At 36.7% G+C, this 18630-nt stretch overlaps 1 protein-coding gene across 2 annotated transcripts in view; it reads left to right on the forward strand.

Annotated features, from left to right (window-relative positions):
* Positions 1–18630, forward strand: part of NFXL1 (nuclear transcription factor, X-box binding like 1) — a 43440-nt gene that overhangs the window by 3038 nt on the left and 21772 nt on the right. For both annotated transcript variants that reach the window (XM_080590029.1, XM_080590028.1), the window contains exons 5-16: positions 367–545; positions 708–869; positions 1004–1104; positions 2260–2374; positions 2707–2831; positions 3740–3862; positions 6362–6452; positions 9540–9660; positions 10261–10417; positions 11157–11248; positions 11521–11542; positions 16563–16703. In XM_080590029.1, the coding sequence (XP_080446155.1) occupies positions 367–545; positions 708–869; positions 1004–1104; positions 2260–2374; positions 2707–2831; positions 3740–3862; positions 6362–6452; positions 9540–9660; positions 10261–10417; positions 11157–11248; positions 11521–11542; positions 16563–16703 (1429 nt within the window). The remainder of the gene's footprint in view (positions 1–366; positions 546–707; positions 870–1003; positions 1105–2259; positions 2375–2706; positions 2832–3739; positions 3863–6361; positions 6453–9539; positions 9661–10260; positions 10418–11156; positions 11249–11520; positions 11543–16562; positions 16704–18630) is intronic.

The following is an 18630-nucleotide window of genomic DNA, read 5'->3' on the forward strand; positions in this document are numbered from 1 at the left end:
TTTCTCTCTCTCCTTTTAATTGGTTCTTTTTAAAGAGACTGCCGTTGTTGCATACCTTTCTTTGGTATTACTTAACATAGAAATTATTATATATGCCTGTTATACCAAATGTCTTTGCATATATTCTCAGAGAAAAAGATACTGCAGTAATAGGACAATTCCTTAGACATTCATTAGAATTGTAGTAACATGATTTTTTTTTTTTAGTGTTGTAAAATCTGACATATAGCAAGACCTTTATTGGTTATTATAGATCAGTTGTAAAAATCTTAATTAGTAGCCTGGTAACGATCTTGGGAAACTGAAATAATAAAAACTAATGCTACTAATGCTTTTCTTTTTCCCTTCCTTTTTCCTTTCTTGTAGTCCAAAATGTAGGTTTGAATACAAACGATCTGAAACTCCCAGTAGGTATTACTGTTACTGTGGAAAAGTAGAGAATCCACCATTGGACCCATGGCTGGTACCTCATTCCTGTGGTCAAATATGTGAGAGGGAATTCAAACCTCCTTGTGGGCATAAATGTTTGCTGCTTTGTCATCCAGGTAAATCCATTGCGTCTCTTGATTGTGTCCTGTATTTATGTAGCTGTTGCACAACTTTACTTAAAATGGGATAGCTATGTTTAAAATTCTCAGAATAAAAAAGATTTTAGTTAAGGCTGAGTTTGCTGAAGAGCTGTTAATGATTCTTTTTTCTGTGCTTAGGACCCTGTCCACCTTGCCCAAAGATGGTTACAACAACCTGTCACTGTAAGAAGGCTAAGCCAGTGCCCCGAAGATGCAGTGCAAAGGAATGGTCGTGTCATCTGCCATGCGGACGATTGTTGCTGTGTGGACAGCACACTTGTGAGAATCCCTGTCACGCAGGTAGACCTGCCTTCTTAAACTTCAGAGGAGTAGTTGCTTTAATTCTTAAGACACACTGTTCCTTTCCAAGTTGAATATAAAAAAGAAAATAAATCTAATTCCTACTCTCAGTGTCACTTCACAATTTCATATAGGAAATTGTCAGCCCTGTCCGCGTGTCAGTAAACAACGGTGCATCTGTGGAAGACAGACAGCAGAAAGGCTTTGTGCAAGTCCTCAGTGGCAGTGTGATCAGGTATGTTGCATGATCATGCCTTTTTTTTTAGCATGTGTTGCATCTATGTAGGCAGTGGTGTCTGAGGATGAATCTGCTTGGTAGTCCAGTTCATTTCTGACAGTAGTTAAAATAACACTGTCAGGAATTTGCTAGCTCTCAGCTAGCAGTGAATTTGACCTCTATATTCTTTTTTTTTTGTTGTTTTTTGTACTCGAGGTTGAAATTTCATAAACATAAAATCACAGCTTAATAAACAAGTTTCATGCTTGTTTACTTCTAGCAGTGGTGACAGAGTGAAAGTTGTGTGATTTGTTTTCTGAAATATATTTGCAGCTCATTCTTAGGGACCGAGGCTATAGTTTGACATACTGGGAAAAATAAAAATAATAGACAAAATTTAACAGGTAACATGGAGGTTGTACCAGGAGGTGCTGGTAACTGTGATCCTAATAAGAAAGGCACTAGACTCTGTAAAGTATAGTTAAAATGCTGTTTATTTGAGCTAACGCTATAGAGAACGAGAGAATAGTGTAAATGATACTGTGAACCTTTAGATGGTGGGAACCCTAAGCTGCGGGCATTGAGTGGGCCTCCAGTCCATGTGCAGCTTGCTGTGCAGACCCTGTCTGTAGCAAGTGTTACTGTGTTTTGGTCTTTCAAGCTGTTACAGGATTTTGTTACAAGAAAACAACTCGATTAATCATTTCTAATGCCAGAGAGGATGTTCACGTGAGAAATTCTTGCTGTGTTTCCAGATAAAGGCAAGGACACGCACCTGGCATAATCACAGGCACCGAGTGGGAGCTGTCTGCAGGCTCCTCTGTTACTGCAAGCTGGATAAGTTTATCCTGTGGCGAAGGGATATGTGCAGCACAACACAGGCCTGAAGGCCATGCTGTACGTGCAGTATAGCACAGCAAAGGGCCCCTGCTCAGGCTAACTGTTTTGTGAATTGCTAACCCTTTGATGTACAGTGGTCTTCAAGTCAGGATCACTGCAGGGATCATCTGTTTTGCAAACAAAAATATTGTTACAATTAACTTCATTGCTCAGAAAAAGTTTAATTCCATCCAGACATCTCCCATCTCATTTTTTTTTTTTTGTCTTGTGTTGCTTTGTCTTACCATGCCATTTTGTTACATTACATTCACTTGGTTTCTCTGAGCTTTCCAGGTGTGTGGGAAAGCTTTGCCTTGCGGTAATCACACTTGTGAACAAGTTTGTCATGCTGGTCCCTGTGGAGACTGTCCTCGTTCTGGGAAAAGGTCCTGTCCATGTGGAAAATCAAGTAAGTTTATTTATTTATTTATTTTTTACGAATAAAGTAAAGAAATGTCATCCAGCATTTGTCTGTCAGTAGTTTTTGGTTACTACTGCAGCGCAGGGTCCATAAAAAGTTCTTACAAACAGTGAACTGTGAAAGGTAAAATGAACCTTTTTTGCTTAATTTGCTTTCAAAGCTTTATTTAGTAGCAGGGGGTTAATCGTCTGTGTGAATAATTCTAGGGAAGATTATTCCAAAAAATGAGAGATAATTAGCATTTGGTATATCACAGTATATATTGTTTCCTAAATTTTTTTTCGGTATGTCTGCTTGTACTTCTCTCTCTTTTAATCTAGAGTTTACATTGCCGTGTACAGAAGATGTGCCCACTTGTGGTGATAGTTGTGACAAAGTCCTAGAATGTGGCATCCATAAATGTTCGCAGCGCTGTCATCGAGGTCCCTGTGAAATATGCAGACAGGTCAGTCCAGCTGTAGAAGGTTCACATTATGTTAGGATTTTTAAACACTGCATGTTTGGAACACTGCAGGTTTTCTGAAGAAAACGAAATCCTATCTGTCACAAAATCTATGGCTCTTCTGGGATGAAGGCTTAATTTTTTTTAAATTAAATATGCCCTAAAAACCACTTAATTTTCCTTAGCTCTTTTAGCTTTCTTGTTGTTCTGTCTTACTATATTTCTTCATTAGTGGAACAGAATATGCTGTTACATAATGTTATTTTCTTGTTAATAAGAAAATAATGTTTTGCTCAGTTCTATATATCTGTGTAGCTTTTGTGGTCTGGCCTATAATGCTGTTGCTCTGTTTGTTATTGTTGTCTCTTCTGGACCACCCTTGGCTGTAAAGTTTATGGTGAAAACAGTGAGCACATAGCTGGGATGTAGGTCAGGTAAACCCACTCACCTGTTTCTTAAATTGTCTGTGTACGTGATGGATGGATTTACTGTGCAGGAGAAGTACTTTTTGTATGAATTAATTTTGCACTTGCACTTGATGTCTTGCACTACACACTCAAGTGATTCTCTTGAAGCGTCTTTCCTCTTGGTGAGTCCAAGGCTAAAGCCTTGCCACGAGGTGCTGTCTAAAGCACAGTGTTTCCAGTACTGACACAAGGTCCCCCAGTAGTTACAGAATGGATAGGTAACCTGCTGTTAGAGCAGGTAATACTCTATCTGTTATGATAGGCCATTGTGAAGTTATTCTGCCATGAGCTTAGCTTTTCAGCTAGTAGTGGAACACTTTATTTTCTACTTCTATTGCTTTATTTTTTATTTTTTATTTTTTTTGCTTTCCTTGGGGGGGGCGGGGGTGTACGTGGTGTGTATTAAAAATACCTTGTTTTTTTTTCCCCTACCTTGCTGCCCAGGAAGTTGAAAAACAGTGTCGCTGTGGAAAGCACACTAAACGCATGCCATGCCATAAGCCGTATCTGTGTGAGACAAAGTGTACTAAAATTCGTGATTGCCAAAAGCACCAGTGTAGGAGAAAGGTAAGTGTCCAGACATGATCTTTCTCAAATGGTTCGCTTAGATAATTAAATATATATCAAATAAAATAAAAAAAAAAACAATTTGTAGTTCTACCTCATGTTATTATAGAAAGAAGTTCTCTTCCTTGTCATTCAAATTGGTTTGCAGTGTACCGGAGTTCTCTGAACAGCGTATCACCAAAAAAAAACAGTTCCCTTGAAAGCTGGGAGTGGATTTTGACAACTTCCCAGCTTCAGAAGACAGTTTTGCTTTCAGCTACTTGCGTATTTACTAATGCCTTACGCATTCTGGGGTGGTTAAATCCATTCATATCTTTCCTTTGCAGGAAGAACTGGGGTTCTCCAATAGCTTTGTAAGGGACATATTCTGGTTTTTGTCAATGCAGCAGTCCACGCCTGTCTCTAATATGCATCACTGCAAACAGCAGTGGTCTGACAATTGGGAATGAAGAGTTTTTGTTCTCATTTGAGGCTGATGACTCAGACCTCGCTTTTCAGCTTGTTGATTCATGAAGGCCAAGCATGTTAATCCTACATTTCTATGTTTTTTTCTAACTTAAAAAAATGAATATTTTTGCATGTTATATAGGAAATGAAAAAATCTGAAATATGGATGTTGCCTTTTTTGTGTAAATGGATTTAGATATCTATTCTAAAGCAACTATTACTAACATGTATTTTCCCATTTAGAAATACTTTGAGTATCTTTTCAAGGGTATTGATATTGAAGGCTTTGGGAGAGGTGTTTTTTTATCTCTTGACTGTCTTGTTATGTCCCTGCCTCTAGCATTCCTGCCTCCTGCCTGTCCTCCCACCTCAGCAAGGAAAATTAAAAGGAAAGGGTGCTAGCAGGTGTTGCAGGCTGCTGAAGTTTCAAATGTCTGCTTTCTAGGCAGGACACATTTTTACTTTCAGTATGAGCTTGGTGTATGATAGCCAACTGAAAGGTTAATTAAATCATTTTCACAATGCACGTTTCAACATTCTTGCAAGTTTGTAACATTGAAGTTCACTGGGATGTTTCCTCATTTCACTTCATGAAAGAACAAAAATCTTTTATGCTGTCTCACAGTTGTTCTCTTTGGTTACAGGAGGTGAGAATCATGTTGAATTGTACTCTGTGATCCAGGTTTAGTAGGTTTTTGATGTGTACTTAATTACATGTGTAACTACGAGTTACTTAACCTGATTTTATAAAATACTTAAACTGGAGTAGAGGGATAAATGCCACTGTCTGAGATCCACAAGACCAAATAAAACAAGCATAGTCATAAAGGTTGTGTCTAGAGTTTAATAAGCAATTTACTAGTAAACCAAGTAGCTGAAAGTGGAGTTTTTGCTTGAAATTAGGTATTTTTGACTTTTTGATTCAGTTTTCAAAATAGAGTGGACAAAGGAATAGTGAAACTATTTTAGTGAGTAATCTTGAAATTGTGTTGGTTTCAAGCAAGAACAAACTACTGAGTTAATATAGAAGTCCCTCAATTAAGTTAATACAGCATCTGGGTTGACTTACTAGGGCTTTCTTTGGGCCTTTCCTGTACTTCTGAGGAGATGGTCACTAAATATTACAATACAGAGTATCCTTGGATTTTCATATCTGAATATATGTGCATCATGTTTTACCACAGAAACCAACCACGTATGAAACACAGCTCTAGCCACCATATAATTCTAAAGTATATTCAAAAGTTGCCTGCTGTGTGTGAATTAAACCATTAGGAAAGGTGGACTTTTTCCCATGGAGGCATGAAGAATACAGTTTTCTTATTTTTGAGTGTCACTATGACGGTGAATTTACAAGTAAATGCAAACTTGGCATCTTTAATTTGTGTTAAAAAAAATCCATGTTTCTCTTCCTAATTGCCATGCTTTCTTATATTAGCTTGGAAGGAGGGTACCTCTCCAGTTAATAGAAAATGTGGGGTTCCATTCTGACCTGGGATCCACCGGTCTGTTGTGACATGTTCTGAACGGAATGGGTTTTCTTCCACATTATTGCTTTATATTTGATCTGAGCACAGATCACTAATCCTAAAGTTATCTGACATTTGCTACACAGGTTAAGCGTTTAAAAAAAAAAAAGTTAGCAACATTTATGTGCCACAGACCCTGTAAGTATAAAAGTGGAAAAAAATGCAGAGTAACAGGGCAGATGGATGGATATTTTATGTGTAATCTTCTGAAATGATTTCAGATTAAAATGTGGTAAGAATTTGAACTTTTAAGATGATATTCAGTTTTTTGGAAGCCCTCTGCCTGTTTAATGTATTGAAATGATGATCAGTTGTGTGTTTTCTAATTATTTAAACAGTGATTTTTTTAAACAACTTTACACATATCTTCATTTCTATTCCTGGCATGCCTTTGATAAAATTTCACTAAATTGGATGAATAAAGTTCTACAAAGCACTGGGAGGGGGGGAGATAGTGGAAGAGGGTGAATTTCTACCAGAAATGTCAAAGTTTGCAGTTACATAGAGTATTTTGTTCCAACAGTGCTGTTCTGGAAACTGTCCACCTTGTGATCAAGTCTGCGGGCGGACCTTAGGCTGCAGAAACCACAAATGTCCTTCAGGCTGCCACAGAGGTAAGAACAGGTGAAGGATCCCCATAGCACTAAGCAATAACAATAAGCAAAATAGTGTGGATTTTTGCCAAACATAGTGCTTGTATAACTGCGTAGTGCTCAACAAATTTTCTCCCTTTGTTGCATGTGGGCTTTTTGTGGGGGTAGTGTGTTTGAAAGTTATTTGGTGCTGGTTAGAGCCTGAGGGCTTACATAATGATAGCCAGAGTGTTTGCCCGCTAATTTTACTTAGCAGTGATCTTCTGAAAACACTCTGTGGCCTTTCCAAGTGCTTAATTCAAAATGCATTGTATGACATTTCCCTAAATAATTCTGGTCACTGAATACGCATAACAAAATCCAACTACATACAGAAATGACTGTGCTGGTTGAGTCTGGATGGCTTTAAAAAATCCTAGAATGTAATGTGTGGTATTAGTGGGCTAAAAAAGAAGTTGGTGGAGCTTGAATATATATTGGTATCTTACAGATGCGAAAATAAGAACTTGTTACTGATGATATGGAAGATAACAAAAAAGGTTTACCTCTCCATCCAGTGACCTTGGTTAAAAAGAACCTGAAATTGACCAAAATTACCTGGTAGCTTTTATCCTGTCTGATTGTTTTGACATTCATTTTGTAGGGGATTAGATTGCAGTGACTGAGAAGGGGCTGTTTTCTCAGCAATTTTCCTTCTGGAACCTGTTGCCCTGCTGAAATAGCAGCTGAGTGGAGTCTATGTAATTTACCCGAGCGTTCTGAACTATAAATTGCAGCACCTCAGGAAATAATTCATAGCTTGTTCAGCCAATCTTGCTTTTGAGGCAGTGAGTCTTAAGAGAGTAGGGACAAGTAAATATGGCAGTTGTCCCAGTTAACGTTCTATTAAATCTGTCACTACAAACTAGTGGTATGTTTTACATGTCCCTTCTCTTCCTTTCCTTTTCTCTCCCTGCCCTTCCCCTCTAAATCCTGGAAATACTTTCATTTGTATTGTCAGAAGAAAACTAGGTGACACTGTTTTTCTGCATTAGTTTGAACTGGAGAATCATAGAACCATAGAATAGTTTGGGTTGGAAGGGACCTTAAAGATCATGTAATTCCAATCCCCCTGCTATGTGCAGGGACACCTCCCACCAGCCCAGGTTGCCCAAAGCCCCATCCAGCCTGGCCCTGAACACCTCCAGGGATGGGGCATCCACAGCTTCTCTGGGCAACCTGTGCCAGTGCCTCAGCACCGTCTGGGTGAAGAAATTGTAACTAAATCATAGAATAATATCCTGGTTGGAAAACTTCAATGAGCTAATGCTGCTTAATATGCTATACTTAAATTCAGTAGTTGGCTTACATTTGTTCCTAGATGTATCCTACAACTTGGCTAGAAGTGACATTAATGATTGTTAATAACAAACTTAGTTATTAGAAGAAATTATGAAGAAGTAATAAATATTTTAAAATATTTTAACACTAATAAATAGTGTTAAATCTTGCTGGAAGTTGCATCCAGTGAATCAAATAACTATAGTATCAGATGTAGAGAAGAAGACTAACTTCTGTGTGCTCCAAACAATTGTAACCTATTACAATTTGTGATACCTTATTGTCGGAATGTTAAAAAATATGTCTAATGAAGATGATGATCTTGTTTTTAAAAATATAGTCACGTTTTTCGTCCTACACCCCAATACTTCTCTTTGTTCTAAAACTTATGGTTACTTATTTTATTGTCAGCATCTAAGGCCAGGTCAGGCTAGTTTTGCAGTGAGCTGACAGATCTTAGTGACTGCTGATTTTAAAGGAAATAGCATGCCTCCAGAAGTAACTTGCCAGATTAGATTCTTTAAAAAGTAGCTGTTCTCACAATTGTTAGAGATTGCTGCTGATTAAAAGTAACCTCATCTATTCTGTTTGTGATTTGCTTTTATGTGTCTTTTAAGTGTTTAATCATGCTTGCTGAAATTTAGAATGTGTGGTCAGGGAATTGAAATGCTTTGTTTCCTACTGTAGTACATTATAACACTCGATTTGAGAACAGCGTGCTCTGACCCTAACTTCAGGTTATACGTGATCTCTGCCCTTCCATCTTGTTGAACATGTAAGCAGTTGTCATCTTTAATAGAATAATGTGCACACTGTGAGTGTATTGTAAGTAAATTGTAGACATGTTTAACACTCAAGGTGGCACAGCTTTAGACTCCCAATTTCTTTTATAAAAGTACCTGTTTATATGTGCTGATAATATATTAAAATCAATCTACTTTGCAGTGTAAATATTGTATACTTCCATCCTTTTCTCTTCAGCAGCTTTTTGTCACTGACTGCTTTTTGAGGTGTTGCTTTTCAGATCCTGTTAACAAGTCAGAATTGCTTAAAAAGTTGTGCTGTCAATGATAATTTCAAAGAATTGCTTTCATTAAAATTTGAGAATGCAACATGATTAGTAAGCCAAAATCCCACATCTTCTCTTTTAAGATGCATATCCGTACTGTAATTACTCAGTAATAAAACTTAACAGTTGGCACTTGAAGAAATAGTGTGGGAGAGCTATACATTAAAAAAAAGAAAAAAGTTTTAGTTTTTTATAAATATATTGGTTTAACAGTAACTTTATAAAGGAGGAGGATCTTTTCATAAAAGCATTAATTATATATAAAGGATGAACATTTCTTAATATTGTCCAAAACAGTATCTTATCAGTTTTTCAATGTCTCTTTTTATCTTTTATATAGTGATGAAAGATGATATGTCTTCATACATATGTAAGAGAGAAACATAAATGGCAATGTTTAAGTGTTGTGTTGTCCAAATGGCTGGGCTATAATGATGCTGGCTTCTTTTTAAAATGGGTGGGTGGAATTATTTTACACTTGATACCAGGTAACAGCTGTAGTATAATCAACATTATTATTACTGTTCTTTTAGAATGTTGAAATTCTCTTTCCCAAGAGGGATTTGAAACTAAGCAGAAGTAAATTAACAACCATTCGTTATTTAGATCAAACAGAATAGGGTGTTTATACCACGTGCATATTCAGAGTTAAGTTTGTTACCGTTGTTTGTACTCAGTAGCTTATTCAGATGATCATGTTGTTAATGTATTTATTTTAGGTAGTTGTAATCCATGTCCAGAGACTGTAGATGTGAAATGCAATTGTGGAAAAACTGTCATTAAAGTGCCCTGTGGCAGAGAGCGCACCATCAAGCCTCCCAAATGCAAACAGCTGTGCAGGTTAGTATAGACAGTGAGTGTGTTCTAGTTCTTTAGTGGAGTTTATGGTGTCTTTAAAGAAAGTAGTAAAATATAACTGTGTAAACAGCAGAAATGATGCTGTTTCTCACTTCTCTGGATGCTTGACTATGCAGTGCAGATTAGTAATAAGCCTTCATACTGTAATTCTTTACTGTGGTTTCATGAGCAGCTTGCTACTGTCATGGGGAAGTTCTGCCCCACTGAGCACTTCTAACTCTATAGTCCTGCTCCCTTCTTCACGTCCTTTTTGGTACCTCCACGAGACTGCTTACCTAGAAATCCTGACTAGAAGAACGAAAATGTAGAGTATTTTCTGCTGAGGTGGAGCAAGATTGCTTAGCCCATAGTAGAGTTGGAATTGGAATACCTGTTTGTAATATGCAAACCCAGCTTTTACTTTAATTTCTCTTAGATCTCATGTAATTTCACTGCAATATTAATCACTGAAGAAGGTGGTAATTAAACTTCTTTTTAAAAACAAGATTTTCTCAATTTGTGTATTTCAAGCATAATTGTCTAGTGACTATAACTTCATTATTTCTTGCTGTCATATTGATTCCTTCTTGGATTTTACTTTAGTCGCCCACCTACATGTCACCACCCTACCCAGGAGAAACACTACTGTCACTTCGGTCGGTGTCCTCCGTGTCGTCAGCCCTGCCAGAAAACATTAGCGTGTGGTCATTTGTGCCCAGTTTCCTGCCATGATGAGGCACTTGTGAAGCAAACTGGCTTAGTAAGTAACTACTGAAAGACAGTGTATTATTTTTGTTCTGAAGAATAACAAACAGTTATTTGACCTTTAATCTTATGTTGAAGGTTTTTGTAGATCAGAGTAAATAATTGAGCACAGAGGTATGCATACTGCTTAACTGAGAAATTAAGTGGTTCTAGTTCCTTTGTTACCATCTAATTTTGTAATATATACTTGTGCAATTTTTATCAGATACAGTTGTTCAAGAAATAAGCTATCTTTGCTGGCTAGAGTTTTATTACAAATGTTTAATTTCAAATGTAAGCGGTTACTTTTAACATGGAAGCAAAAACTGAAGTTTGGTATTTACTAAATCATCAAAGTGTGCAAAAATTAGAAGTGAGAAATTGCTTGACATCTTTAAATATGCATATGTGCATTTCATGATGATAATTTCACTTTTTTACTAAGAAAAATATTTTTATGTTTTTACCTCTGTTAAATACTTAGAATTATTTTGCGTTTTTTTCGGTTGTTTGTTTGTGTTTGATTTTACCAGTAGGGCTGCAGGCCTTCCTTTTCTTATGTATAGTCATGCTAAAGATGAAATTGAAATTCTGATTGGGGAGGTGGTGTTAGGATTTCCATTAGTTTAAAAAAAAAAAATTACTAGAAAGTGTATTTGTTACAAGTGGGATCTCTTTAGATGATGTTTATCTGAAGTCAAGCAGATGGTTCCAGTTGTGTTTTGTATTCAATTGGTGGTGTACTTTGCTCTCAGCATCAGTCTGCAGGTCCTTGGGAGCAGCCGTCAGAACCCGCCTTTATTCAAACTGCATTACCGTGCCCACCCTGTCAGGTTCCTGTACCAGTGTAAGTATTAAAAACAGAGAACAAAGTTTTGGAATAGAGTGTTTATTTTTTTTAGTGTTCTTGTAGGGATGAACATGAAAATCTTCTGTGAACAATATTCTCATATTGGACATGCTTTTTTAGCTGCATGTGATGCCTTCACTAGCCTGAATTGCACTTATTTTTATAAATTGCCTTATTTTCCTGTGAAAAGCGCTATTACTGTTTTAAGTCCTTTATTTACTTAAAGAAATACACGTTTTCGAAATCTTTCATTTTTTTCTCCTTTACAGGGAGTGTCTCGGGCAGCATGAGGTGAGTCTGGACACTGGCTTTTTAAATGAAATATGAAGTATATCTCCCTTTTTCAGTCTGCAAAAAAAATATTGAAGACAAATATTACCTGGCTTTCTTACATTTTAAAACCAATGAAATATCACAAAAGCTTACATATCAGAGTTATTTTAGTCTGTTTTTAAAGAATGCATAAATGTTTTTTTAGAATTCTTGGTTAGAAATTAAACTTATGATTTATGAAGCTATTTGTGTATTCTTGCGTAGCTGATCAGATACTGTTTAAATTGATTTTTGTCCGTCTTCATTAAATTCCCCCACCCCCTTTCATTTTATAGTTATTCTTCTCTCCCTGTTCCACACTTTCCTCAGTTTTCCAGCAACTGCTGTCCTTTGTTTAAAAGGATAGGGAACATAATGTAGTACAGGAAAATTAGTGGACTAAAAGATCATCTTTTTGATGTGCAGCCTTCTCCAATCTCAGATGAAGTCATTATTTATTCTGGTTTATAAGAAAATCTAACTGACCTTGAATGGGCATCAGTATTTATAGTCACTTCTAAAAGTTAAGAAATCAAAGTGCAGCTAACATAACTATAACAAATTTAGTTTCACTTTAAGCAAGTGAAAAATTCTAGAAAACAGTGAACTTAAAAATATTTAAAGATACCACCTCCTTTTTTTTTTCCTTTGACCTTTAATAATCTTTTCCTATCTGTTGTAATGGCAACCCAATATGTGGTAGCAACATCCACGACTGTTTTTAACAACTTCATACATCAGCAGTCTATTCATGCAATGCATTTATTGATCTGAGCAGGCTGTGAATACAGCTTCCATTGAGCTTCCATTGAACACTGCAGCTAAATCAAAATGTGCTTTTAGAGTTTTAAAATGACTAAAGAATAACTGTGCATTTTTGTTTGTTGTTGGAACAGTTGATTTTTGGTTTTGTTTTCCACAGTAAAACTTTGAACAATATTTCACTTTGGGTCAATGACATCTCTTGTGTTACGGTGACGTTTGATAAAACCTATCTTTCATGAATTTACACTTAAAATATAAGCTCTGTGCAATTGGCCCAACGTAACTTGCTGTAGTTAACGTAAGCAGTTTTGGCACTATTCAGATTTGCATGGATGTAAACTCCCCATAAGAGAGGACAGTGTAGCTCTTCTTAGACAAGGTGGTTCCAGTAACCACATGTTTGTAACTGCTTATTTCAGAATAACTAAAGAAATCCCTTCTCTGTTGTGTATTAGTCTTAGGAGAGCCAGTCAATGGCTTTGAGTCATGTTTTTGTTACAGGTTAGTACAGAAAATAGGGAGGAATCTCAGGGAACGTGTACTTAAGGGATTTATGTTTACTGATGCTAGTTTAAACTTTCCTTCTCTGAGCCAACAGGGTGCAGTGCTTCCTTCCTGCTGCACTTTAGCAGCTTCTGGAGTGGAATTAAGTGTCCTAATCTTTAAGACTTTGATAGCGGTAGAAGCAAAGAATGTCTTGTTTGTTAATGTGCGTGTGAAGGGGGTGTTTAACCATGTGGTCTAGGTACATTTTTATGTACCTAAGGTACTCTCACCTTTAAACTAATTTACTTTTGTTAGCAATAGAAAACATTTGTATATTTCTGAATACATGCTCTCTTGTAGTAGTTCCCAGCCCCTGAGGGGATTTTCACTGGGAAATCTAAGTTTCACAGGTAACAATTTTCTCAAGCAAAGTTATGCTTTGAAGAGGATCTCATTGCTGTACTATATTATTACTTATGTTGGGCTGTTTTTATACCTGATACAATGCGGGAGGTACAAAAGAAAGAAGCTGGAATGAAACAAGTTACAAGGACTTGTGCTTTACCAAGATGCCTGCAGACAACAACTAGAAGAGCGAATGAACGCAAGGGTTTAGGAACTGTACGCTATTAAAGACATGTTTGCTGTCTTTACATTTTCACTTGGACAATAATTTTAATTTGTGTAAATGTTTGATTTTAAATATTGCTGAACGTTTTTGTTTTATTTCGGTGGCATTTAATTTAAAGTATTTGAAGGGATTGATTTAGTTCAACTTCTTACAAGTCTGTGTCCTTAGAGCAAGTGATTTATCGCTTGAGACAACAGGCTTAAAACTACTTTTCAGAAAATATAATTGTATCAAATCTGTGTTCACTGGAATATGATGTTTAACCTAAAATTAGATTTCTTGTGCCTATGGTGTGCGGCTTCCCTTTAAATAATTTCACTGTGTCAATTCCAAGTGTTTTTACATACATTTAGAAAAGTTAGTAGATCTTCATTAGATTTGGAAATTGAGCAGTACTCAATTCTGATTCAGATTGTAGGTCAGAAAATCACCTGTCATCACAGTTGCTGCCACCCCAAAATGAAAACTTGATATTTTACATTTTTTGGACCACTGTAAGCTTTGGCCGTTCATAGCAGTAGCATACATGTGCTCTTTTAAAATCAAATTTGGAGATCTAATGGCTATATTCAAAATCTGATTTTATGGAAAAGCATTAATTAAAGCCTGTAGAAGGTAAATGAGAACAAAAAAGTCTTAACTGGAGAGGGTATTTACGTATCTACTGTATTTAATTATTTTGTAGTTGTTTAATTTCATTAAGTGCTATAGAGGAAGGAAAACGTTCTGATTTTGTTTGTGAGGAGTAGTTAGAATATCCTGTGAAATCAATCTCATTCTCAGGCAGACAAAAGTCTATATTCATGTTTTTGTGTGTGGGGAGAGTGGGGTGGCATTCTTTGGTAGAAATCTAATGCTGTGTTGTATTATTCTGTAAGATTATTTTTATTTTTAATATTGTGGTTCATTTATAGGAGGAAGACTATTACTCTGCCTCTAGTAAAACTTGTTGAGATTAATCTTTATGGCTAAATAGCTTATGGATACTTTCAAAACTTCCTGCCCTATTGTACTTGATTTTATTTTCATATTCCAGCTGATGCATCTGTTGCTTTTAGTCATTTGGAAAATGTCCTGGAAATAGAGGCACAAGAAAAGGTAGAGAAGTGTGCAGTGGCAGATCTCAATGTCCAGTATACATTTTCTTTCATTCTTTTGCCTTCCAGCATCCTTAGACTATTTACATTGCTGCTGAAATGAAGTTGTGACTCTGAGAGAGGGAGGAGGAAGAGGAAGGGAAGGGGCAGGATAGTAGCAATGATAAAAGCTTTTCTAGTCAGCATATGTTTGTTGGGTATAGCACTATTCTGGCTGCTTCAGGCTCTTTTATTAGGATTATCACTGCCTTTTGCTCATATGATCAACGTAAGCAAAAGCCATCGGAGACTGAGCTGTGGGATGTTTGCAGAGGGAGCAGGAGCCAGGTGTTCAGACTATGCACTACAGCTGTATTAGCGCTTTAGCCAGCATAATGAGCTTCAGTTCTGGTGCAGGGATGTGAGAGAAGCTGGACACGATAGCCTCGTGCTTTTTTGTCTGAAGTTCAGCCTGCCAAGCAGACTCTTCCTGTTCCCGGTTTCTGGGGTCAGGATGAGAAGAGTTCAGAAGTTTTGTGAATGAATTGCGTTTTGCAGTGACTGGGTGTGGAATGCGGACTTTATTTCGGGTGGGATCGAGAAAACACTTCTGTGGGCAAGTGGACTCTAATCCTGCTTTGTTTATTTTTGCTTTCTGATTGAGGGAGATCAACACACACACACTGCTGAAGGGAGGACGTTCCTCACTCTAACCTGTGTGGTTCCATCTTCTACCTTGTTTCAGTTCCAGTGCTCTCCTGGTTGTGCAGTCAAACAACTTGCAAGCCTAGCAAGAGAAAAGGAGCTTGTTTTTGTGTGAATTCCTCTTCTTCTCTTAGGTGAATTGTCTTGCTCTGAAGACAGATGTGTAGTAGAGCTTGTTCAAAGTAAGTGGTAGGAGTGGTAGGACTGTAGAGTTGAAAGAGAGAAAAAGAAGGGGTGCAGGGCCAAGCTGTTCAGTCTGCTAAGGCCATAACATAAAATCACAGCCTTAGTTGAGTCAAAGCGAGTTACGTCAGATTACTCTGTTGTGTAATAACATCGGAAATAGTTTCTCTTTTTCCTCTGTGAAATGGTCATAACAAAAAAAATCATTTTTTGACAGCATGACAGAAACTATTTTTTCTCGTGAATATTATGTAATGTTAGGAAAATGGGAGCACTGAGTTTCCTCTACTGTTTTTTGATATGGAGAGTACTTATACCCTTCAGCTTTAGGAAAGTAACCTAGTTAACAAAGTTAGGAGCTTACATTCCGTTTCAGTGCCGCTGGAATTTAAAACCTCCTAAATCGATGCTCTGAATTGTACTAAAAAGCTCTGTTAACTGGAGTGTCAACCTCAAAAAAGAAAGTAAGAATATATCCTTCGTAAGAAATTAAAACCCTGAGCCTGTCATAGAGCATCTTCTTCTTCCCCTTTCCACTTCTGTGAGTTATATTTGATATGGTGACTGTGCTTTTTAAAATGTCTGGCTTGCAGGTTGTTTTCTGTTTGTAGAATTGTAAGAATGTTTTGGGTTTGTGATGACCATAACACAATTAACCCAGTGAAAACAAGCTGTAGCCAACTTCTGTAATAGTTGTAGAGCAGTTTGGGAACCTTTAATGGAAGGCACAAGTGTAATTAAGAAAGGGGGACTAAATAACACCAAATGATTTGAGTCTGCAATAGTGTTTAAAGAAAAAGAAGGAAAAAAAAGGAAGATATGTTGTCAAAGTTAGGTAGCTTGTTTAATTAATAAAGCAAGCTTTTCTACCAGGTGTAATCACTGTAAAACAAATGTGATTTTAGGGATAGGGACCTGAAGTCTCTATGTATTTAAAAAAAAAAAAAAGTCAAATACTTTCCACTGGTTTTGTTCTTTAGCAAAAGGTACGTTAGAATAAAAATTTCTCTGTAATGATACTGTGTTTGTGTGCATCTATCTATATATGTGCACACTCAACTCTCAGTACACATGTGCAATATTTATATACACACACAGTCTGCCTGTATATATTTATATATGTATATATCTCTTATTTGTTTGTCACTTCCAGGTGAGTCCCTTACCGTGCCACTCTGCAGGTCCCTACTCATGTAAAAGATCTTGTGGGCGGCTTCTCGGTTGTCAGAATCACACCTGCATGAAAGAATGTCACCATGTTACTAAAATCAACGGTAATGCAGATGGAAAGAAGGTAGGCTGATTTTCTTTCGCTTTTGTTTTATTGTATTTTATATATTGTCTTCAGTTTTAATTGGAAAATAAAGAATGTGCTGCTGGAAGGCACAGGATCTATTTGAGATTCTGCTGGGAGGCTTGCATGTGATCTGTTCCCACTGATGCTGTGACATTTAGCTAGTCTGTACTGCTCAGACAATAAAACTGAGACAGCGTTATGTGTTTTATAAATGTGTACCTTTTTGTTTTATATTAACATACTAATATATTGCTTTGTAGTCGTCAAAACCTCTTGTGACATGGATGTTTCTCTTCGAAAGTCAGTTTTCAGAACGGTTGGGGTTGAGAAACCCGTTGATAATGCCTCTAAACAAATGCACTTGCAATCTACTGGGGAAACTACTGAGACGAGCGATATATGGATGGGTTGAGGAGGCTAGCATATATGTGTAAGCACTGCAAATGTTGAAGAACAGGCAAAGACTTAAATCACTGGGGTGATACATTCATGTTTATCAGTGTCTACTAGAAACTGTCATGAGACTGAGTTGCTGAAAATAATATGATACAAAATGAAAAATGCAAAGGTGACTAGGTTTGAACAATCAAGAGCATGTAGCTTGTGCTTTGAGGGAGTCATGCTTTGGAGCAAAAGAGCTTTATAAGATTTTAAAGCATTACTTTAGAAAAAGATTGCAATATAGTCTCTGGCCATTTAGAACACTAAGCAAGCATTCAATTGGATATAAAACATAACTGTTATATTTTAGTTTACCGTTATATTTTAACTTAAATAGGATAATTTACATGCGAGTTCCAATCCTAGAAGAAGTGTCATCATCTATGAACTGTATATGTTGCAGTTACTATATTAGTTTATTAATGATTGTAGAACTTCTATATGAAGAGTGTGAGCTGTTAGGGCAACTTGTGGACCAGTAAATTGCAGCAGCAGAGTGACATCAGTAAATCCTGAGTGACAACTCTTTAAATATCTCAAGTTATGACTGTAAGAGAGTGCTTACTCCTTCAGTTAAACCCATTGAAATGTGTATTAATCAGGATTATGCCTGGCTCCATTTTGAAGGAAACAATACATTCTCAAAAAAAGGGATGCTTTGTACTTGGTAAGTATGGGTAGATATCATTGTTCAATTTTGTTTACATTTTTGTAAACTCCATTTGGTTTTGACATTTTAGAGCTTTTGTTCTGTTGTTGTGATAAACTAAATTGCAGATGTAGTCAGAAAATGGCTGATTAAATTTCTTGCCTGTGTCTGTAATGATTTTTCTGTCTGGAATTAAGATTTGTTCTGCCTGTTGTGTTAGAAAATATAGTAGAAAGGCCAGCAGTTTGCATTTACTCACTGTTTGTTAAATTTTGTCACAGTTTTCAAAATGCTTTGAGTTGCTGTGATCTTTCCTAGGTGTTAATTCTGGGGGGGGCTGTGTTTTGTAAATGATGTTTGTACAAAGGTTTGTTTTTAAAATTCTTCTGCAAAAGTTGTTCAAATGTAAGCAGAAGAAAATAGGGGGAAAGCTGTATTAAAACTTAAATCCTTATGCCCTTATATTGAACAGCAAAAAAATGAAACACTGGCATGGAATTAGTCCTTTTGGAGAAGCATTGTGTAGCCTCATTCTTGGGTAAATTGGCTTTACTTTGACTGGCTTTTGTGAGACTGAGCATTTGAATGTGGTGATGTGCCTTAAAGAGTGTGCTGGATAGGTTCAGTTGTTAAATCATGGCGATTTTTTTCTGTATTTGCAGACTGGGGTTGTGGATAAGTTGTTAAGAATATGAATAGAAATGGAACTTAATTTACCTTGCTGATGTTCATTTCATACTTTTTAGAAGATTATACAGGCTATCATACATGTATGGAAATGGAATGACCTAGTTTGCTTTTTAAACTTCCACGCCCCTGTATTGCATGTGTCAT

Source organism: Anser brachyrhynchus (genome assembly GCF_964034855.1).
Source record: "Anser brachyrhynchus genome assembly, chromosome: 4".
Lineage (NCBI taxonomy): Eukaryota > Metazoa > Chordata > Aves > Anseriformes > Anatidae > Anser > Anser brachyrhynchus.